This window comes from Glycine soja, chromosome 10 (genome assembly GCF_004193775.1).
Source record: "Glycine soja cultivar W05 chromosome 10, ASM419377v2, whole genome shotgun sequence".
Taxonomy (NCBI): Eukaryota; Viridiplantae; Streptophyta; class Magnoliopsida; order Fabales; family Fabaceae; genus Glycine; species Glycine soja.
Window position 1 is genome coordinate 18,416,565 of NC_041011.1, and position 25,073 is coordinate 18,441,637.

General features: G+C 37.9%; 1 protein-coding gene across 1 annotated transcript; it reads right to left on the reverse strand.

Moving 5' to 3' along the window:
• Window positions 1–23,707: 23,707 nt before the first annotated feature.
• Window positions 23,708–24,592, reverse strand: LOC114371496. Its single transcript, XM_028328913.1, has one exon. It carries the CDS (start codon window positions 24,590–24,592, stop codon window positions 23,708–23,710), a length of 885 nt encoding a protein of 294 aa, XP_028184714.1.
• Between the last annotated feature and the right edge of the window lie 481 nt (window positions 24,593–25,073).

Below are 25,073 nucleotides of genomic sequence, written 5' to 3' on the forward strand. Positions count from 1 at the left end.
AAGAGATCGACTCAGCGAGAGGGCCGGTCATCCCAAATCCACAAGATTTGGACATTAGATGTAGGAAATCTATGCAGTTAACATAATTTTTGGGGATGCAGATGCATGCAACCTTTGTCGTGAAATTTTGGTAAATGCAGACTTCATATGAAACAATGCAATGTAATGGAAAGTTGTACAATGTTCATGACATTCTTTCCCTATTTTGTGATTTTGATTTTGATTTAATTTTTTTTTGGAAAACACAGATTGACTGTCTTTTTGAAAGAGGTGATAATTCATGCAACCTCATCCTAGCTTTTTGCAAATCTCTCCGGGAACTCCCTCAGAGTGTATGTTCTTTTTGATTTAGTCACTTGACTATTTTGGAGTGACGGCAATGGAGTCGTTTGATGTTTGATCAATCCATTGAAAACCTAGGGTTTATCCCCCCTTTTCTTTTTCTTGTTTAAAAACATCGACAGGCGAGAACTTTTGATCTGCCCCTATGTTCACTTGAGGCTCATGCACGATGCCCTTCATTGCCCCAGTGTAAGGCTTTGAGGTACCAATCATTGTCTTTCGTCATGACCTTGTAGCTGGGAACCTATTGAGTGAGAACTTCTAATCTGCCCCTAGGTTCGTTTGAGGTTTATGCATGGGGCCTTTCATTGCCCCAGTGTAGGGCTTAGAGGTACCAATTGTTGTCTTGTTTTCACAACCTCGTAGTGAGGAAGAATGAAAGACGCAATTGATTCTTGCAAAAAGAATTTTCCAAGGACGAGAAATAGTTGAAGGATTTTTCAGCTGATGGATTAAGTCAAATGACTCCTATGTAGAAGCAAAATGTTTTGATGTCTTGATGATGCTAAAGGATCAAGTGCTTCTAAGTTCTATCCAAGGAAATCAAGATATATGATCAAGTTTGATCTCTTTAGAATCTTTAGGAAGAAGTTTCCAAATTGAAACAAACAAAGGTTTGACCAAAGAATTCTATCCTTTCAAATTGAGATTTGCTCTCTGGTAATCGATTACTAGCAGTTTGAAAATGTTTTAATTCAAATTTTTAAAACCTGTAATCGATTACATAAGTCTTGTAATTGATTACCAGAGGGGATTTTCAGAAAATAATTTCCAAGAGACATATCTATTCAAATGTTTTATGAATGGCCGTTCAAATGTTTTAAAGAGAGTTTTCATTGCCCAAACAGTTTTATCCTCTCGAAAGATCAAGAGTTTTTCTGAACTGAAATGTCTTATCCTCTCAAAAAAAGACTCCTTGGTCAACCACTTGCTTATTCAATAAGGAATTTTGATTGATCTTCATTTTACAATCTACCTCTTTTACGAGAGACCTCTTCTTCTCTTCTTCTTATTTCTGAAAAGGGATTAAGAGACCGTGGGTCTCTTGTTGTAGAGGATTCCTGAACACAAGGGAAGGGTTATCCCTGTGTGCATTGTTAATCCGAAAAGAGAGAGTGATAGTTCAATCGGGGAATAGTCTTTGCATCTTAATTCAACCCCCCTTTTTCTTAAGGTAACTGAGGCCATTTGCCCAACATCCTATTCTTGATAACTCACTTCTCTCTAAAAAGACAAAATGAGGTCACATGAACGTCTATATTTTTACTTGAAAACACAGCCAATCAAATGCCTTTTTATTTTTTATTATTATTTTTTTTTTTGAAACTTATTTGTTTTGAACTTTGCTCGTTGTTTTACGGCACCCCCACCAACGTGCAAGATGAGTAATCTCTGATTGAACGGTCTTGGAAGTCAACACTCAGGAGCGCAGGTTGCTTGAGCAAACAGACCAATGGCTTACACCCACATTCCGGTGAAAGTTGAATAAGCAAACATGCGTTTGTGAGAGGATGAGGGACAAAGATATCAACTTTATCCATTAACATTGTAGCTGTGGTTTACAATAATGGCATAAACTTGGAAACCCTGATGAGTCATTAGGGACACCTAACAACAGCTTTCAAAATTGCCCCATGTGTGGCATTTCTTGTCAATGTCAGGATTTACACGCAATTCTCCTCAAATTTCAGCCAGCCCGTATCAATTAGACTTCACACTTTATGCTTCGGGGTCATACAATGCTCAATGGAATGCCCCAGGGCTCCTCCACGATAAGCACACGTTGCGTTCGAGTCGTATCCTCAGAAAAGTGGAGGTTGATGAACCTTGGCTAGGGTTATGGCTACCATTGAATTATCAAGTAGATATGGGAGCAAGTCAGCATAGGACACTGGAATTGGGGTGAATTCTACAGGCTTTCTTGCTGCAAAATTCACTTCTTGGTTGGTGTTTTTGGTTTGTGCTAAAGGTGGTGTTCGTCATTGGAAGTGCGGTAGACAGACTTTGTGGTTGATTTAGGGATGGCCTTTGTGGATAACTGGGTGGTGGGTAAGGAGGAGGTTTGTTATTGACTGAGTAATGACATTGTTGGGTTTGTGGGAAACTTGGTCGTACAGGAATGGCAGTCACAACATGGGTTTCTCCCTTATCCTCACTCTCTTTATTTGCCCCAGTTTTCTCAGTCGTCCTAGTAGGATGATCAAATTTGCCTTTTTTCGGACCCACATCGATCCTTTCACTGGCAAAGACCAAATCCGCAAAGCTTTTGAGGGTGCGAAGCCCACCATCTTTTCATAGTAGAGTACCGATAATGTGTCTACCATCACGATTATCGTCTCCCTTTTTGCACAGTTTTTGTAGTTGCATCCTATCCGGAGCCATATCAGAATTGTACTGACACTGCTTAATGAAGGCAACCATTAGGTCCTTCCAAGAATGGACTCAAGAAGGTTCCTAAGTTAGCATACCAGGCGACAGTTGTCCTAGTAAGACTTTCTCAGGAAAAATGTATCAGCAGTTTCTCATCTTTTGCGTATGCCCCCATCTTCCGACAGTACATCTTTAGATGGTTCTTGGAGCGAGTAGTCCCCTTGTACTTGCCAAAGTCCGGCACCTTGAACTTGGGAATGACCACGTTTGGGTATTAGGAACAACTCTTCTAGGTTAGCAAAGGCATAATCTTCACCTCCTTCAATGGCCCTGAGCCTTTCCAACTTTCCCATTCCTGCCATAGTCATGAGGGGCTCTTCCCACCGCAAAACGCAATGGTTATGGTTGTGGGCGAAACTGAGGGCTCTCCAAAGTGTTTTCAAAGGGTATACCACCAACTGCTTGCCCTTCAGTGGCATATCCGAGCCAAGGCTCGAAGTTAGCTAGATTGTGGTGGGGAATTTCATGTGTCTCCCCCGTGGTTTGAGAGATATGTGCCTGATGAGGTTATTGGTTCTCAATGAGTATCGGAGTGGAGTTATCGAGATTTTCATTGAGAGTGTATGCCACATTGGGTGATGTATAGTTGGGAGGCAAGCCATATGATGGGAAGGCGTGCTCGTTTTGAATTTGCACATCATGGGGTCCGCCCGTACTTCCTAAATCTTTGCCTACCATATTTGACGTTGGACGATTCATTTGCTTGAGGCCAGATGGGAGCATCGGGTTCACCTTAACGACAGCGCTAATAGTGGCAACTATAACTGCATTGGCTTCCATTATCTTCTTCATGCTCATCATGGCCTTTATCATTGTGGCCATTTGCTCTTTTATGGCCTTTTTGGCCTTCATCTTCTCTTGCACCTTCTCTGCTTCACCCATTACTCTAGCTCTAGCACGAGTTCGGTAAGGGCGCCGTAAAGCGTTTCCTTTTTTTTTTTTTTTTTTTTTTTTTTTTTTTTTTTTGATAAGTTCATTTTATTTTATTTTTCAAGGAAAGAATGCAATGAGCAATGCAACCAATGAAAAGCATGGATGCATGCGAATGATGTAGAAGTATTGCGAATTTTTACGCAGGATATGGGGTTGAATCAATTTAGATTTTCAACATGGTCCATGACATCTTTGTCAAGGTGAAACTGGAAGTAACAAGGACATCAATAATCCTAAATATGTTTGGCAGTAGACGAAGCAGTGATGTGACTCGATTCATCTTTTGCCCCAAGTTTGCAGGATGGTTACTTCCATATTTCAACCTGACTTGATGAACCTTTTTGTAAAAGCATGAGCTCGGTTCAACCCTATAATCCAAGGAATGGCATGAAGGGGAGGCTGAGGAGAGGTTCCAAGGTCAGAAGGTGCGGGAATTGAGAGAAGAGAGAAAGAAGAAGAAAGAAGAGGAAATGAAGTTGAGGCGCGACTGTGATCAATCTCTATGTTGTTCTTTGTTTGGTGTTCTTCATGCGACTATCGGTTAGTTTTGTTTTTAAGATTTGGATGAGATCTATGTACCCATAGAGTTCCCCCTTGTTGTTTTGTGCATATTCATTTCCTCCATCTATCATCGGTGGTCTCGTCTTTAAAGAGGTTGAAAGAAAATAAACAAAAACCAAGATAAAACCAATTCATAACCTCTTCTTTTTAACAAATATCACTTGAGATCGTTTCAAGGTCCAACGCCTTAATGATTCCCTCTGCTTTTCGAAATTTAAAACATCGTTTTGAGGTCCAACGCCTTAAACGATTCTTTGTTCACAATTAAATAAATCTTTAAAAAAAAACATAAAATCAATTTAACACACAAACATTTAGACTTAAAGAATTACGTAGGTTTGAATTCCTCGTCGCACCTGAGGATACATAGGAGCAAGGGCAACACCCTTGTTGACCCAAAAAAAATAAAAAAATATAAAAAGGGAAAATAAATAATTTTGAAGTCACGTTACGCACACTCGATCAAAGGCTACCGTCCCTTGTGATGCGCACGTGGGGTGCTAATACCTTGCCTATGCGTTGCCTATGCGTAAACAACTCCCAAACCTTTACTTTCAAAATTCACAGACCTCTTTTTGGTTTTTCTAACATTTTCCTCGAATAAACATTGTTGGCGACTCCTACGCGTTTTCCTTTTTGGAAAACGCTTCTTTGGCTTTTCGCCCACACTCCCATCGTAAGGTAGGTTGCGACAGATGCCAACTCCACTGGGGATTGTTAGATGTTTTATCATGACTTCTTCTGCTCACTACCTCAAAGGACTAAAAAGCCATCTCCAAGGATTCTTCCACAGCTTCAACATATGGCATAGAAGAAGGGCAACTTACTAGAATATCCTCTTCCCCCGAGACGATGACCAAGCGCCCCTCCACCACGAACTTCAGCTTTTGATGGAGTGTCGAAAGGACCACCCCAACCGAGTGAATCCATGGCCGGCCCAACAGACAGCTATAGGCCGGATTGATATCCATCAGTTGGAATGTAACTTGGCATGCGTGGGGTCCAATTTGGATTGGGAGGTCAATCTCCCCTATAATGTTTTAGCGGGTGCCATCAAAAGCCCACATTATCATGGAGCTTGGCCTCAGGTGAGAGGCGTTGAATGGTAGTTTTCCCAACATGCTCTTGGGCATTACATTGAGTGATGAGCGATTGTCAACGAGCACCTTGGCCACAATGTGATCCATACACTTGACAGACACGTGTAGGGCCTTATTGTGCCCTCGCCCCTCGACAGGGATCTCCTCCTCAGCAAAGGTGAGGTAGTTGTTAGTTGTAATATTGTTAACGTTGCCTTCGAAGCCTTCCATGGAAATATCTTGGGCCATGTGGGATTCATTCAAAATTTTAACCAGCAATGCCCGGTGAGGTTTGAAACTCATGAGTAGCTCTAATAGAGAGACCCTAGTGTTAGTCGGTTAATACGACAAACTTTTGTGTAAAAAAACTGTGTAAATTGTATTCGACTCCTTCCATTTACAGTTCTTTTTGTAGTATTGTAAGTACTTTTAGTAAATTTAGGTAATAAGTACTTAGATCCCACTTTTGCGTATTTAATAACCTTTCCATTTCAATTTCAGGTAAAATAAGCAAGTTTGGTGAAGTTTGATTTTTGCAGTTCGCTGAGCCATCCTCCTATGGATGAGCGCATGATCCGCACTGAGCGCAACATGAAATGTTGAGCGCATAGAAGAACTTGGAAGAAGATGACTTGTACAGGTGTGTTGAGCGAGAGTCAAACTCGCTAAGCGCATCGCTTGCACCTCCAGGCTGAGCGAAGAAAAGGCACGCTAAGCCAAATGTCACTTAATTCGGCTGAGCGAACCAGAATGTGGCTGAGCTAACGACCAAAAATCAGCAACATTATTTAAAGCCTGAAATCATAAATGGAATGGAGTTCTCAATTTTTGGCGTTTTCTATGTTCTCGGAAGCATTCATCTGAGTGGCTGAGTGGCAGAGAGAACTTCTAGTGTGAAGATCCTGAGGGACAACAGAGATTGAAGAGGAAGTTATCTTGCAGAGTATTGGATGAGAGTTTGAGTGATTGTGAGGTTTCTAGAGGTGACGGAGACATCCTCACCACTTGTACTTCCTAATCATTCATTTTCTCTTTTTCATCTTTGCAAGATAAGCTTCCCAGCTATTCTCAATGAAAGGCCTTTTTGTTACAAAATTTGAAAGCAAAGCAAATTGCCAATTACAAAATTACAAAGAAATGAAAAGTCCTCAATTGTGGTGGCTATTCTCTCTTTAGTGTTTCACTCAATTTGGAGTGCTTCTTAGTCCAATAGCTCTTAAGGTGGTTGGCCCCTTGCTTCTTGACTCGACTTCTTCAAGGGATGGCACCAATCCTCCTTTCTAATTCCTTATATGGCAACTCACAAACAAGGAAACAAAGAGACAAGTAATAACCAAAGACCAAAAAAATGAAATGAAAGCTAAACCAATAGATCTTTAACAAGAAAAATTTTCAAGGATTATTCAAAAATTAAAGCAATGAAAAGCACATAAAAGCAAGCTAGGACTCAAAGAGAAACCTAGAATGGCTCTAGAGTATAGTAGAAAAACTATAAAAAAAGACTCAAGAAACCTCTAGTTTTAGCACTTGCTTTCACACTAATTTTCAATTGAAATATCAGAACTAAGATTGGTATAAAATAGGAACCAATTATAGAACAAATATTAAGCCAAAACAACAGGCACACTTCCCTTTCACTTTTTTTCCTGAACACTAATTTTTCTGCCAACTTGTGTGATTTTTATTATTTTTTCCTTAAACCCAAACCGCGTGGTTCATTTTTTATAATTTTTGCCCTAATGTCTAGAAAAATCAGTAAAAAGTTCAGCTCAAAATTCGTAGTGATCAATTCCCAATAATTTATACAAGTTCGAATGTTCAAGTTGCCAGCACCAGCGATTTCAGCCTAGAAATCTAGAGTAGTGTTTATGTTGCTTAAGGCTTGGATAGTTACAATTTGTGTTTGCTTATGCTCAATTATCTTGAAGAACACAATTCAAGAGATCTTAAGACTTATTTTGATTCACAAATCCAGCCACAACTCAGCACCACAACTGAATTTCTTCATAGGCATCATATAGGAAACATAGAAAACAAAACAAAGTTCAACAACAAGACTACTTCTAGGAATTGATTTAGAACATGTTATGAACTAAATAACATGCATGAATTAGACTCAAAATTCAAAAGATAGGAAAAGAATGACAAGAATACATGAAAAAATGTATCTAGAATTCAATCAACAAAATCAAAATTCAACACAAACTTAGAACATAATGTGACAATTATTATGACTAAACATGGCCCTAAGACAACATGGATTAAGTGATTTACACTTAGATTTTTGTGTTTTTTTTTTCTAATCAATATTTTGGAAGAAAATTTAGATCTAAAGGTTCAGCACAAGAAGATTATGACTGAAAAATGATAGAACCAAAAATCAACACAAAAACATGATTTAAGAGTAGATCTATAAAATTTGATCCATAGAAATGCATGATTATGTGTAGATCTAAGATTTAATCGGTTTATTTTTTTGAATCTACTCTAAACAACACCAAACCACAATACAATGGAGGATATAAATGGAGAATAAGATCAATAACAATGAATTAAAGTGAATTGACCGAACAAAAAGATAGAGGAAGCAAAAGAACATCACCTAGACGAAGATGCTCTTGATACCACATGATGTAGCTCCATGTTGAGCCTATAGGCCTTGGATCTTCTTGATCAATGGAGTGCTTTGCTTCTTAAAGATGAATGGCAGCAGAATGGAGAAGGAGAAAGATGATTGGAGACGCCACTTCAAGGAGAAGATGAATCTAGAAGAAGCTCACCACCATAGGAAGCCATGGATAAGAGCTTGATGGTAGGAGAAGATGAATGGAGGGAGAGGGAGAGAAGGAGCACGAAATTTTGTGCCTCAAATGAGGTCTGAACTTTGAAGTGCAATTCTCAAATGATCAAAGTTAAATAAATGCACACACATGACCTCTATTTATGACCTCTATTTACAGTTGGTGGCTTAAGCCTGAAGTAACATGCTCGCCCAGGCGAGCTGGTTGCCTCATGTAGAAGCTTCCTGATGGGCCTACATGGGCCCAAGGCTGAAGAACACCCATAAATTGATCAGTTCACCCCCATTTTGAGTTTTTGGCTTATTTCATTTCAAAACATCGCGAAATCTTATGGATCGCGCGACAATTGGCTTTAAGCAACTCAACGTGACCTGCAAAAATCCGCATGTCGACAAATATTTGTCTCTAGACGAAATTAGGGTGTGACACAAGCCATGAACTCCAGCAAGTAACTATATCCTGAAAAATGAAAATTAAAAAAAAAAAGAGTTAAGCTAAAGAAGCGTTACCAAACATGTAGTCCTTCAGAAGTTGCAGGATGAGAAAAGAAAGAAGGTAAGAAACTTCCTAAAAAAAAACATCAAGAAACTTTGTCATTAGAATCACAAAAGTTAAAATGAAAAGAAAAAAAAAATGGATGAGAATCACCACATACCCCCAGCTTCTAATTTTTGGATGAAACCTATTTGATTTCACATTTGAAAAACATCAAGAAATCCATTAAAGAAAATTGAGGGAAATTAAAAACAAATATGAAATACCTATAATAATAAGAAAGATGTAAATGACAAAAAAGATGAGAAAACAAACTTACCAATGATATCGATGCAGTGGTGAAGGAACTAATTGTGCAAGAAAACGACATAGAGATGTATATTAATATAAAAAAATTACTTAGCCACACTTTCTCCCAGACAAACCCCACCAGAAACTGATTCAAAGACAAAGATACCAAAAATCCAACCATACATCCACAAAAACCCAAAAATCCCAGGAAAACATCAAAAAACTAAAAAATTAGCCAAATTTCTTCATCTAAATAAAAAAAAAATGCATAATCTGAACTCCATAATAGCACTCAAAAACTAAATCACATAAATGATCCACAACAACCTAAAGGTAACTATGATTATGTCAGAAAAATCAAGAAATATATTATAACATGTGTGCATAGAATATATTGAACGAATTATTTAATAAGTTGATTAGAACTTTTTCTGACAGAGAGAGAGAGAGAAAGAAAAAAGTTGATTACTGCTATAACTTATTAAACCCACTAAATGATAAATTAATAAAATAATGACTTGAGAAATAGTAATAGTAATGGTAGTAGAGAAGAAAAGGAGAAACCTTGGGCATAGGACAAACTCCAGAGATCCCAAGCCATGAACTCCAACAGGTAACTATATCTTGAAAAATGAAAATTAAAAAAAAGGAGTTAAGCTAAAGAAGCCTTACCAAACATGTAGTCCTTCAGAAGTTGCGGGATAAGAAAAGAAAGAAAGTAAGAAACTTCCTGAAAAAACATCAAGAAACTTTGTCATTAGAATCATAAAAGTTAAAATGAAAAGAAAAAAAAAGATGGATGAGAATCACCACATACCCACAGCTTCTAGTTTTTGGACGAAAGAGGAAAACTTGAAAACATGAGAGGCAAAAAGAGCAGAGATTGAAGAAGAGGGACATTACCATCTTCTACGAAGGTTGTGAGGGGCGAGTGGGAGAGGAATAGAAGTATCAAGATGGAGATGCATTTCATATTCTCACTCTCTCTGATACATGTAGGGTTCTCTGTTTTTGAGGAGCGCAAAGGCAAAGAGAGTAAGAGGATTGAATGTCCTTGACAAAGACAAAGCCAGTGAGAGGGAAAGCGGAGAGAAGAAGGGTTTGCTCTGCAATAAGAAACTACATGTCCACTTTGAAATGACAAGACGACACTGGACAGCAAGACACGTGGCCTAGGCCAAGAGAAGAAACATAGTTAAAAATGGAGGGGCAAAAAGACCATAAAACCAAGAAATGTGCCACGTGTCAACGATTTAAGCATGGGTATAATAGGGTTTTCATTGGACTACTCTTTTATTATAGTTATATTAGATATCTTGAATAAAATCATAAGGTTTTAACTCTCATTTTAATTTATGAATAGAATTTAATTTAATTAATATGTGAATTATTGTTTCGGCAACAACCCGTGCCTACATCCAGTCCCCAAGCAACCAACGGTTCTTGAGATTTCTTTCGACCTTGTAAAATCCTTTACAAGCCAAAGATCCACAAGGGATGTACCCTCCCTTGTTCTCTTCGAACAACCAAGTGGATGTATCCTCCACTTGAACTGATCCACAAGAGATGTACCCTCGACTTGAACTGATCCACAAAGAATTCTCAGACGGTTAGTCCTTTGAATCTTTGTAAGGGGAAATAAAAGATATCTCAGGCGGTTAGTCCTTTGAAATATTTTTTTTAAGGGGAAGGGAAGAATCAAAAGAATTCTCAGGTGGTTAGTCCTTTGAATTCTATTGGAAAGAGAGAAGGGAGACACAAAAGAATTCAGGCGATTAGTCCTTCTATTCTTTTGGCAAAGGAAGAAGAGAATGAAGAAAAAGAATAGCATAAGTTTTTGAACAATGAACTTTTCTTGGAAGAGAAAGTATTGAACAAAAACTCTTAGAAAGAAGTTGAGAAATGAATCATAAATTTCTGTAAAAAAACTTATTATGAAATTCATGCCATGGTCACATATTTATAATCATTTGATGACTCAGGTTAAAGTTTGTGACTCTTGACAATTTCTTTAAAACTAGTAACCTTTTAAAAATTGTGACTCCTTTGAAAACTAGTCACTTAAAAAGTTGTGACTTTTGAAAAAATCTTTAGAAACAAGTCACTTTAAGAATTGTGTCTTTTGGAAATTTGTTTTTCGAAATCAGTCACTGGTAATCGATTACACATCAACAGATGTGACTCTTCATGTTTAAATTTTGAAAATCAAAATGTTTAGAAACTCTGGTAATCGATTACAAGTATTGTGTAATCGATTACACAAGTTTAAAATGATTTGAAAATGTTTTATCACTAGTTGTGACTCTTGAAATTTGAAATCTAACGTTTTAGAACATTGGTAATCAATTACATGATTATGGTAATCGATTACAGCTTTGTAAATCAGTTTTGAAAACAATTCTGGTAATCGATTACCAGAGAGTAAAACTCTTTGGTAAAAGATTTTGTGAAAAATTCTTGTTCTACTCAATTTTTTGAAAAACATTTTTTAGTACTTAATCTTGGAAGTCATTGCTTCCACAATATTTGCATATCTCAATACAGTAATGAAAATATTTAATCTAAAAGTGAACCACGTGAGAAATATATTTCATAAAATTGGAAAAATTTCAATTGAAATTCACCCTCAATCAATTGAGCATGTTTGCTCCTAAAAGATAAAGAAAATCCTATCATTTAATTAAGGAAAATCCTACCAATATCCACATCAAAAACTAAATAGTAAATACCCATTATTTCATCAAATTAAAATAATGAACTACATAATTTATATATCAATTTCCTACTCAAATAACATCAATCGAACATTAAAAAAGACTTAAATATGTTTTTGGTCCCTGATAAATACTTGTTTTTTGTATTTGGTCCCAAATAAATTTTCCTTCAGATTAGGCCCCTAATATTTGAAAAATTTTGTCTGATGTCCCTGTTGTTAGCCGGGATCTGTTAACTGCCTACGTGACCGTTAACCGGCCACACAGGCATGCCATGTGTGATGCCATATGTAATCTTTGTCTGACTGAGATTACATGCGGAAAAAAAATATTAAAAAGAAAAAAATGATGTCTTTTTCCTTCAACTTTGTTTCCATTGGCTTTGCGTTCTCTCCCTTCCCTTTGTTTCTCTGTTCTGCCATCGAACAACGGCATGAGCCCCCACAAAGCGACGACCTTGCTGTTCGACACTGCCACATTCATGGTCGTGGTCACCACGATCACGTTGCAGAACCTCATCGCGGCTAAGCTAGGTGTATTTTTGGTATTATAAACATAAACATGGGATTGGACAGAGGATGATGTTGTTGTGGACACACACAAAAACTTGGGTCTTCCTACAACTCCACACCCCTAATCCAACACCAACACATATCCCTTCTTCATCCTCACCTTCTGCAATTCCCACAACCTAAAAACAAAAAGATCTTCTCTTTTTCATTTTTTGGGAACACCCTTTTACTTCTTCTTCTTCTTCTTGTTTTTAATTTTTTTCTGGGGTTCTCGATTTTTTTAGGTTCTTCTTTAGAACAGCTTAAATGAAATATATTTTTTAAAAATAAAATAAAATAACACATTGTTGTTTGTGGTAGATGGCAACTTAAAAGCTTTGAGGGGTTTTCGTTGAATGTGTGTGACAAGTCTATGTTTTATTTTCTTTTAATCAATGTTTTTCTTTTTTTCTCTTCATGTTGTTCATTTATGAAGAAACCTTCTGTATATGGGCATTGATTACTCTAACTTCAACTTGAAAATTGGCTCAGATGGATGATTTCTTCAACTTTTATTCTTTATTGTTTTTTTCTTTGAGGTATTTTCAACTTTATTACCTCTCATTTCCTTTTCCACCCTATTGTTGATTGATCAAAATTCAGTTCCATCTTCTCTCAAGGACTAACATATGAAGTTAGCTTTATTTTTTTTCAAAGAAGAAATGTATGAATCTTTTAAGTGAAAATATCCACATCAAATGTAGAAGCAATATTGTTATATGGTTAACTCAAGGTTTTTGCTTACATTCAGTATTTTGTTATAAAGTTGTTCCAGTTCACAAAAATAAAAATGCATCAACAAGAAAAATGCACACCAATTATTTTGTATTGTTCTAAACAATAAATTTGGGGGAAAATAAGGTGGCAGGGAACCAATACACATCTAAGAAATCCACAAAATGTCAATTCGTTGCTTACAAGGTTAAAATATCTTCAATAGAAGATGTGTAACAAAATCTACAAGTTTAAAAGGCATTAAAATCCTATGTTGAAAGAAGATTAAACTTGAGGTTTCGTATCTTCTTCATCCTCTTCTATCTTGGAAGTCAAATAGAATCACACATAACCCATCTCAACACTCTTGTACTCAACAACAACGACAACTTATTTGACAGACTAATGGTAACTGTGTTGGACAATGGCTCATTAATCTCAATGATAGTAGCTCTTTAGGCTCCAACATTAACCAAAAATTACAATCATGTAAGAAATTCCACCACTATGCAATTCAATAATTGACTATTAAGCTAAAAAATCATAGGTCGAACAAAAGCAATGAGAAGGAAAACAATATCTCACCTTGTCAACATAAGTGTTCTGCCTGCAAACTATAATGTCTCCTTTGGTGGAAAACTTTACACCCTCCTTAGTAATCAAAATGACAACTTCAACATACACAACAAAACATATTTCAGGGACCAAAAACATATTTAAGTCATGTCACAACCTAACCTACGACGAGCGTGCGGGCGAAAAAGAAAAAGCGCGTCTACTAAAAAAGAAAACGCTTGGGAGTCGCCACCAACATATATTTAAGGAAAACGTTAGAAAAAACCAAAAAGAGGTCTGCAAATTTTGAAAATAAGGGTTTAAGAGTTGCTTACGCATAGGGAAGGTATTAGCACTCCACGCGCTCGCCACAAGGGGCGGTAGCCTTTAATCGAGTGTGCACAACGTGGCCTCAAAGTTGTTTATTTTTCCCTTTTTATACTTCTTTAGTTTTTTGGGTCGACAAGGGGGCTACCCTTGCTGCTACGTATCCTCAGGTGCGATGAGGAATTCAGACCTACGTAGTTCTTTAAAGTGAGAAAGTTTGTGTGTTGAGTTGGTTTTATGTTTTTGAAAGATTCATTTTTATTACAAACAAGAAGGTCATTAACGCGTTGGACCTTGAAACGATCCCAAGTGATTTTTGATGGAGAGAAGTTTAGATATTAGTTAGTTTTTATTGTGGTTTTGTTTATTAACTTTTAACCTCTTTAAAGACAATTTTACGGAACTAGTGATCGGTTAGGATTAAACTTTACAAATAAAAATGAGGTCACTGATGATAAATGGAGAAGATGAATATGCACATAAAAATAGAGGGGACCCCTAAGGGTACATAGATTACATTAAATCCTTGAGAAAAACTAATCGACTGTTATACGAGGGACACAAAACAAGTGATGTAGCTCCATGTGGAGCTTGTAGACCTTGAATCTTCTTCATCAACGGAGTCCTTTGCTTCGTGAATTTTAATTGTAGTGGAATGGAGAAGAAGAAGATTTTAGAGGAGATGCCACTTCAAGGAGAAGTTGAGTCAAGAAGAAGCTCACCACCATAGGAAGCCATGGATAAGAGCTTGAAGGAAGGAGAACATGAGTGAAGGGAGAGGGAGAGAAGGAGCACGAATTTTTGTGCCTCAAAAGAGGTCTGAACTTTGAAGTGTAATTCTCAAATGATCAAAGTTGAAAAAATGCACACACATGGTCTCTATTTATACCCTAAGTGTCACAAAATTGGAGGGAAATTTGAATTTCTACTCAAATTTCACTTGAATTTGTGGAGCCAAATTTTGGAGCCAAAATTTCACTAATTATGATTAGTGAATTTTAGCTATGGTTCAGCCCACTAATCCAAGATCAAGTCCAAGATTCTCCACTAAGTGTGCTTAGGTGTCATGAGGCATGTAAAGCATGAAGGACATGCACAAAGTGTGACTATATATGTGGCAATGGGGTGTAGCAAGCAAATGCTCACCTCTCCCTCTAAAATTGAATTGGACTGAGCTTCTCCCAATTCAATTAAATTTATTTCCAACCACACACATCAAATATTCACTTAATGCATGTGAAATTACAAAACTACCCTTAATACAAAAACTAGTCTAGGTGCCCTAAAATACAAGGGCTGAAAAATCCTACATTTCTAGGGTACCTTACCTATATTTTGGAGCCCTAAGTACAAGGCCCAAAAATAATGAAACCTTAATCTAATGTGTACAAAGATAAGCAGACTCATACTTAGCCCATGGGCGCGAAATCTACCCTAAGGCTCATGAGAACCCTAGGGCCTTCTCTTGCTTATCTGGTCCAATCTTCTTGGAGTCTTCTATCCAATGCTCCTGTGGGGTAGGATTGCATCAAAAAAAGAATAATGTAGGGAATGATCATGATCGCAATTCGGTAGCGCCTCAGCTTCACTTTTCTTCCTTCTTCCTCTTCTTTCTCTCTTTCTTTTTCTTTTTTTCAACTTCTAAACCCTTAAACCCCTCCCTAGCATAGCTATTTATAGGAAAAAGCCATTTTGGGGCAGGGGAAGCTCGCCCAGGCGAGCTAGTTACTTAGCCCTGAAGGAATGAGCTCGCCCAGGTGAGCTGGTTGCTTAGGCACGAAGCCATTTCATGGCCCAAGCGAGCCAGTTGCTAGCCTGGGCGAGCCAGGGTCTAGAAAAATCCCAAAAAAGACCCTTTTGCCCCCTTCCTTGGTATCTTTTTGTTTTCTTGATCAAAACATTGAGTGATTCCTTGCTTTGCACTGGAATTGGCGCCAAATATCGTAATTTGATTAGCAAGAATCAAAATATCATATCGAATGATATTCCCCGGATGAAATTAGGGTTTGACAGTTGCCCCTCTTTAGTTATCTTTTATTGAAAATGAAAAGTTAAGTAAAGATAAGGACAGTAATTTCATTTGAGCGATCTTGCTATTCGAAACCGGACGGGAGAGGAAATAGTGGAAGTGGAACCAAAAAAAGCAAAGGACATTGACATTGAAATATCAAAAGCATCAAGTAAAAGACAACATAGTCTTGTAAAACATAAGATTGGAGACATCGAAGTCTTGTAAAAGTAAAAGACAAAAGGCATTGAAGTCTTTGAAATGTAAAAGACAAAAGACATTGAAGTCTTGTAAATGTAAAAGACTGAAGATATTGAAGTCTTGTAAATGTAAAAGACAGAAGACATTGAAGTCTTTGAAATGTAATAGACAGAAGACATTGAAGTCTTTGAAATGTAAAAGATAGAAGACATTGAAGTCTTGTAAATGTGAAAGACTAAAGACATTGAAGTCTTTGAAATGTAAAAGACAAAAGACATTGAAGTCTTGTAAATATAAAATGCTGAAGACATTGAAGTCACTGAAAACTTTCACTAAATACGAACACGCTTGGTAAAGAAATCAAACCCCCAAACCGATCATAACAACACACATTTTTTCAAAAATAATGTAACAAACGAGGAATGAAAGTACAAAGATAGAATTTCTCATAACCAAGAATAAGATTAAGACATTTTGCATTTCGTTTCTAAAGAAGCATTAGAAGAAACACTGGATTCAATCAAATAGAGGAAAAATGCTTAAAGGTGTATAAAACTTCACACAGGCAAGTGTTTCATCTCAATTCCAAATCACAGATATGCCATAAATTGATTTTGCAAGTCATTTCCCATCAAATCAAAGATAATGTGCATAATCATCACGAATCAATAGGTCTTTTTAAGGTTGGACTCGTAGGAAATTTTGGCTTTGGTTGCCTGGGTTTTTTTTCTTCTTTTCTTCTTTTATGGTGTGAATAGGAGAGCAGACATAAAGATTTGGCTTGTAACTTAAATGAGCAATCACTTCCTATCCTTTCATGCCTTGACCAAGTTATTATTATTTTTCTTCCTTTTTACTCTTTACAACAACTCTGTACATGGTTCAGATATTTGTTTATTCCAAAGAACTTGTTTTTCTTTTCTATTTTCCTTTTTTGCTCTTTTCCATTTTGATTTTTTTTCTTTTTTTTCCTTTCTTCCTTTCTTTCCTGATAAATATCTAACTTCCTTCAAAATCCACGACTAACCACAAAAATGATAGAAATCTCCCTTGAAAACACCCCTGCTCTCCTATCCTAAGGTAAGGTAGGAAACTTTCATCCTAGGTTAGTGTTCTGATAAAAATCAAGTGTCTAGCTCAAAGGGCTTGCAAATGGAAAAAATAATGTATATTGGGATAGCTGTTTGGCCAATGGCTTAGAAAGAAAGAATGCCCATATCACTTTCATGAATTATATGTTATGACAATTAGAAATTCATGCAAAACCAATCGTAAAACATATCCATGCGATCACTCAATATAAAATTTATGGTCACACACAGTCACTATAGCTTAGGGCCTGTTTCCAAAAATTAGTGTTTCAATAATTGTTCTTTCATCAAGTCCATGTGAAAACATCCAAGTTCATTTTGGTGTTCGAGAAAGTCCTTCATTACTTTCATCCTCAAGATACACATTTTTTTCAAAAAACCTTTTTGTTGTGTTTCGATCTACAAGATTTCCAAAGAGTATTGGTGGTCGTTCTTTTCAAAAGCTCGTTAGTTTTAAGAAAAAGGTTGGAATCCCAAACAAAGTTATAATCCAAGACTACACCATCAAACATCAAAGCACGCGAAAAAATAAATCAAAAATATAAACCATGCGTAAGGTTTTTTTTTCTTTTTCAAACAATCATCACAACAAATAACATAACAAAGCAATAAATAAGATAAAGACAAGTTCATAAATTTAGAAGATCGTGGTCGGGGAACTCAGCCTCCTCCAATGAAGAAATCAAGCAAATCTCTCATGTCTCCATCATCCTTAAATCCACCTTCATCCCCTTGGGCAGCTCCTTAAGCATCTGTAGGACTTGCCTCCTTCTGAAAATTTGGCCTATCCCCAGGCCATGCGACAGTGGCTCTGAATTGCTCGGGAGTAGGTCAGGGTAAGGGTTAGGGTCCTAGCGATGCTGGTGTAATGTTTACTGATAGAAGTTGTCATTCAACTACATATGGCCCCTATGGTTTGCTGCCTACTAATAAGCCAAATGCTGCATGTATGTGTGCATCTGGAGCTCCATCCTTTGCATGTGAGCTAAGATGGACTCTAGAGATGGTGATTGATGTGGAGGTGATGGTGGTGTGTCTACGGCCGGCTACTGCTGTTGTGCCTACCTTAGCATGCAATATTTTTCAATGAATGACCTGTTAATGGGAGGCTGAATGAGCTTTGTCGGCGCGACCGGTACCCTATAGAATTGGCAGAGACCTGTGATCAATGTTGAAAATCCCAGTGCCCTGTTGGACTTCTCTGGGTCCACTGGGTATCTCGGAGGTGTAATATCTACGAACTGGTGGATGGCATCTGAGATAAGCTGCGCCATATGAACACTGATCTGGGTCATGATGCTGTAGACCAACTGGCATTTGGGTAGTGTGAGATCAGAGTTATGGTCACTAGGAAGGATGTTGCTGAGTAGAAGTGTCATGCAGATTTGAGTTAGAGTGGTCATGCTAGTGTGCATGATCCGCACCTGCCTCCCTACTATGCTCCGCGCAAAATCATGTCCCGGGGAGCAAAGTAGCTGATCTATGGCCTCTTCATCAAAACCTGAAAATTGGCTTCTTCTCTCAGTGTATTTGCATCGTTGTCCCTCTTCTAAGATCAGTGGATGCCCTAAGAATTGGTTGATAGCATCTATGTCATATGGGATCCATTGGCCCCGCACCCCGGAGTGCTTGTCCATGACTCCTTCTTTAGTGGGCCAGGCGTTTGCGTAAAACTCCATGACTACTTCAGGATCATACTTCGCCATAGGCTCTATCACCTGTGTCCAATGCCTCCTGGAAACTTTGGCATGGAATTCCGCAGACTCTCCATCTAGTATCTGGACCCGTCTTTCTTTGAGAAAAGACCAATCCTTAATCACCTCAAAACAGCATTGATGCTCCTTGCTTCGAAAGTGACATCCATCAAACTCAATTTCCACTTGTGGAGCTGCACTGGACCCTTCCCCTGTAGCGGCCTTCCTAGCTCTTTTAGCAGAAATTTTCTTCGGAGCCATTTGTGAAACAACAAAAAAACAAAAGCCAAACAAACACCAATATCTTAGCAAAAACTATTTTCAGAGACGAGTTAGCCATTGGGTCTTTTCTATTCTCCCATCACCTTTTTATTTTATTTCATTATCTTGTTTTTCTTCTCTTTCCCTTATTTTTTTTTCATTTTATTTATTATTATTTTTGACTAAAAGCTACTCTATGCACGTTTACTACCAAAAATATAAATTCCACACAAAAATCAAATGAAACCCAAATCCAACTAAGTGACGCGATTTCACAAGAAAACGGGGGCGGGGGGCGTTCAAACCTAAGGCTCATAAAAATAATTTCCTCCACAAAAGATCATAATTCTATGTAAAACTATCAATTTGGGGTTCATACCACACCTAATTACATGACTAGACATGTTAAATCCTTCAAAGCCTAGAATAGAATGTAGTCCAACCATTGTGGCATTTCACTGAACACTTGGTGTGCACACGTTTAAGCATGCAAAAAATGAGGATTTGAGCATAATCAAACAATGCAAAAAGGTAAAACAACAAGGATGACCAACTATAACTCAAACCAACACACTTTTACACAAACAAAAACAACCAAACAGCCATCATACGCATTGCATTTCTACTTAAAAAGAAAGCACAAATCATCAAACATAACAAGAAGAAAATGAAATTTTGAGCTAAAGATGATCCTTACTTGGATGAGATGAAAGGAATGCAAAATATTTGAGGCAAATGTGCACAAAAGGGCTCAAAGCTGCTGCCACAATGGATGCCTTGTGGGTTTTGTGACTAAGCTTTTGAAATTTGGAGAAAATGGGGGTGGAATCAGATTTCACACCCTTATTTAAGGCTGCTATCCGTGCTAACTCGCCCAGGCGAGCAGATCCCTCGCCCAAGCGAGTTATTTTTTTTTAAACTTTATTATTATTATTATTATTATATATATTTTTTCTTATAAGCCTTATAATTACGTATAAATCCTAAGCAAATTCATGAGATAATTAAAAAAGAAAAATGAACACCATTAACTTGCAACAGACAACATAAAACATAAAATTAAAGAGCAAAATTTAGAGATACTTGGTTGCCTCTTAGGAGCACTTCTTTAACGTCTTTAGCCGGACGCGTGGTTGTAGTCGAGGCTTTGCCATCTCATCCTTCCTAATTCTTTTCTTCGATCATGAGCAAATCCGATCATGGACTTAGAACATATTGGCACCTGCTCTAATGCCTTGACAAAGAGGATGTTAACATGAAAATGTTTAAAATGCTATGAAATGCTCATATCGCCTTTCCTATTTGCCCCTAGGTTTACCCAAGTTGGTGTGGCGCCGACCATAACCTAAAATGTGTCTTCATTCATTTTCCCTTTACAAAACACTTAGAGATGATAAGATGCAGTCGCATGCATGTTTATTATTGAACATTCATTTAACGCAATAAATAACCAAGTGTTGTGTTTTCTCTTTTTGTTTTTTTGTTCAATTTTACTCAATGCTTATAGCACCCCTATTGAATGTGCCAAACGAGTGACTTTTGATCGTGCAGATTCGACCATTGGCTCCGGAGTGTTGGTCATGTGAGTGAGCAAAAATGAGAGTGTACATTCATGTGCAACGACAATAAAAAAGTGAAAGGACACAACACTAGAGGGAGAGATACAAATCATCAATCTATATTCATTAACGTTGCGATTATTGTTACAACAATAGCCTAAGACGTGAAGATCCTAACGAGTCTTCGGGGAGGCCCTGGTTGAGCTCTTGAATTACCCCAAGTATTATGCATAATATTGCTTGACGACATCAAAATTCACAAGGGAAGGTAGCTCTTCATCATCCATATCCATGAGCAACAATGCTCTTCCCGAGAAAGCCTTTTTCACCACAAATGGTCCTTCATAGTTTGGGGCCCATTTCCCACAGTGTTCTTTCTGAACATGCGATACTTGTTCAGAACAAGGTCCCACTCACTAAACTTACGGGGGCATACTCTTTTATCAAAAGTGCTTTTCATTCAGCTTTGATATAGCCGCTCGTGGCTCATGACAGCCAACCTCTTTCCCTCAATAAGGTTTAACTGGTCAAAACGTGCTTAGGCCCATTTCACTTCTTCCAATCCTGACTACACTAGAATTCTTAAAAAAGGAATCTCCACCTCAAAAGGGAGCACAACTTCCATCCCATACACCAAAGAGAATGGGGTTGCCGCAATAGATGTGCGTATAAAAGTCTGATAACCATGCAATGCAAAGGGTAGCATCTTGTGCCAATCCTGGTACGACACTGTCATCTTCTGAATGATCTTCTGGATGTTTTTATTGGCGGCCTCAACTGCCCCATTCATCTTGGGTCAATAAGAAGTTGAATTATGGTGTTGGATTTTGAAATCCTCACACATTTCTTTCATCATTTTGTTGTTCAAATTGGTGGCATTATCGGTGATGATCTTTTTGGACAACCCATATCTGCAAATTATTTCCTTCTTAATGAATCTAATCACCACATTCCTAGTCACGTTAGCGTATGAGGTTGCTTCCACCCATTTGGTGAAGTAATCAATGGCGACTAAGATGAAGCGATGCCCATTTGAAGCCTTGGGTTCGATAGCCCCAATCACGTCTATGCCCCACATTGAGAATGACTACAATGCTGCCAACATGTTCAACGGTACAGGTAGAGCATTAACATTATCAGCGAAGGTCAGGCATTTATGGCATTTCCTCACATGAACACAACAATCATTCTCCATAGTGAGCCAGTAATATCTCGCCCTCAGAATCTTTCAGGCCATGGCGTGTCCATTGGCATGGGTACCAAAGGATCCCTCATGCACCTCCAATAGTATCTGTTTGGCCTCTTTTGCATTCACAGATCAAAGCAACACCATATCATGGTTTCTTTTATATAAGACATTCCCACTCAAGAGGAAACTGATTGCCAACCAACGTAATGTCCTCTTGTCGTTGTCAGAGGCCTCAGGTGGGTATTCCTTGTTGTCAGACCCTAATTTCATCCGGGGACTACCATTCACTGATATTTTGATTCTCGGTAGTCGAATTACAATATTAAGTGCTAGTTACAGTGCAAAGCAAGGAATCACTCAGTATTTTGATCAAGAGTACAAAAGGATACCAAGGAAGGGGGCAAAAGGGTCTTTTTTGGATTTTTCTGAACCCTAGCTCACCCAGGCTAGCATCTGGCTTGCCTAGGCCATCAAATAAGAGAGAATTGAGAGAGAAGAGGAAGAAAGAATAGGAAACGAAGTCGAGGCGCTACCGAATTGCTACCGTGGTCATTCCCTACATAGTTTTCTTGTTCTGCGTTCTTTGTGCGACCATCGGTTAGTTTTGTTTCTAAGGATTGAATGTGATCTATGTACCGTTAGGGGTCCCCCTTGTTATTATATGCACATTCATCTTCTCCATCTATCAACGATGATCTCATTTTATTTGCAAAGTTTAATCCTAACCGATCACTAGTGCCATAAAATTGTCTTTAAAAGAGATTGAAAGTTAATAAACAAAACCAAGATAAAACCAACTCATAACTAAACTTCATTTCATCAAATATCACTTGAGATCATTTCAAGGTCCAACACCTTAACGATTCTCTCCACTTTTCAAAATTTAAAACATCTTTTCAAGGTCCAACGCCTTAAATGACTCTTTGTTCGTAGTTAAAATAAATCTTTCAAAAATATAAAATCAATTTAACAAATAAACACTCAGACTTAGAGAACTACGTAAGTCTGAATTCCTCATTGCACTTGAGGATACGTAGGAGCAAGGGAAACCCCCTTGTCGACCCCAAAAAAATAAAAATATAAAAGGGGAAAAACAAATAATTCTGAAGTCACATTACACACACTCGATTAAAGGTTGTCATCCCTTGTGATGGGCGCGTAGGGTGCTAATACCTTCCCCTTATGTAAACAACTCCCGAACCCTTATTTTCAAAATTCGCAGACCTCTTTTTGGGTTTTCTAACATTTTCCTCAAAAAAAATTGGTGGTTGTTAGTCGTCTTATATGACTAACTTTTGTATAGAAAAACCTTTTTCAAAACATGTATAGTTTTCTCAATTGTATAGTTTTTTTAGTCAACTTACGAGGGATCGAGGTTTAGTACTTTAGGCTACAACATAGAACACAAGAACATGATTAATTAGAGAAATATCCTCATATGCATCAACTTATTTGTTAGAAAGACCCAACACATTTTACCTATTGCTGTCAACTTTTTAATTACTTGCATTTACTGCTCTTTAACATAGCATCTAGTTTACTTTTGATTATATTCTCAAGTATCAATGTTTGTTCACACAATGCCCTATTTCTGAATAAAAATTTGTCTAATAAACAAGTTCCCTGAGTTCGATACACGGATCACTCCATTTTAATTTTAAATACTTGACGACCTGGTGCGCTTGCCGGTATTTCATTTCCCTTGAATATATTTGTTAAAAATTGGAGTAAAAGGAACCATATGGGAAAGTGAACAACGGTGACTCCACTCGTTTTCTCCGTAGGAGATGAACGTGCTTTTCTTTTATTTATATGCTTTCGTTGTCTCGTCGCGAGGTAGGTTGTGACACTTGTCCTTAATGTATCATTTGATATCAAAGTACCAAGGTTTAGCATTCTCCTATTCTTCTATCAAACAACAGTGTGCAGGCTCAACACGACATTTGATGTCGATGCATGGAAATCTTTGTGAGGGCTTACTTTGAACATGGACGATAGAGTGGAAAGGGCGTTGGCCATCTGGTTTTCCTCTATAGGTATGTGATGGAATAATATATCACCAAAGAGTTCCATCAATCCCTTGATGTAAGCCTGGTAAGGAACCAACTTGTGGTCTCTGGTCTCCCATTCACCTTTCAACTGATGAATTACCAACACCGAATCTCTATATACTTTGAGCAACTTAACCCTATAGTTAATTACTGCTTGGATCCCTAGGGTGCATGCCTCGTACTCCGCCATATTGTTTGTACAGTCGAAACACAACCTAGCCGTGAAAGGCAAACATTGTTTGTCTGGCGAAACCAACATTACCCTAATTCCATGACCTAGTGCATTAGATGCACCATCAAACCACACAACCCACTTATCTCTGTCTTCATCTTCAACCTCCTCCTCAAATAGGGCCATAATATCCTCGTCAGGGAATTTTGGATGCATAGGCTGATAATCATTTATGGGTTGTTGAGCTAGATAATCTGCCAAAGCACTCACTTTTATTGCCTTCTGAGTGACATAGACGATATCGAATTCTAACAACAAAACCTGCCACCGAGCTATTCTCCTAGTAAGAGCGGGCTTTTCGAAGATGTACTTGACGGGATCCATTTTGGACACCAACCAAGTAGTGTAACTCAACATATATTGCCTCAAACGGTGAGCTACCCATGCCAAGGCACAACATGTCCTTTCTAGCAACGAGTAGTTCATCTCGCATGCTGTGGATTTCTTGCTCAAGTAATAGATGGTTCGTTCCCTTTTTCTGGATTCACAGTGTTGTCCCAACATACATCCCATTGACTTATCTAACACTATCATGTACAGAATAAGAGGTCTCCCAGGCACCGGTGGCACGAGCACATGAGGATTTATTAAACACTGTTTAATTCTCTCAAATGCTACTTAACAATCATTGTCCCATTTGACAAACTGATTCTTGCACAACAATATGAAAAGAGGCTCGCAAGTGGCAATTAACTATGATATGAATCTTACGATGTAGTTCAACCTCCCCAAGAAACCTTGGACTTGCTTCTCTGTATGTGGCTTGGCCATCTCAAGGATCACTTTCACCTTGTTCGAATCCACCTCTATTCCTCTCTAGCTATCAATAAAGTCGAGCAACTTTCTGGATTTTACCTCAAACATACACTTTGCGGGATTCAGTCTCAACCTGTATTTACGTAGTCGCCTAAACAACTTTCGCAAATTGACAAGGTGTTCCTCCTCCGTTCTTGATTTCACGATCATGTCATCCATGTAGACCTCTATCTCCTTG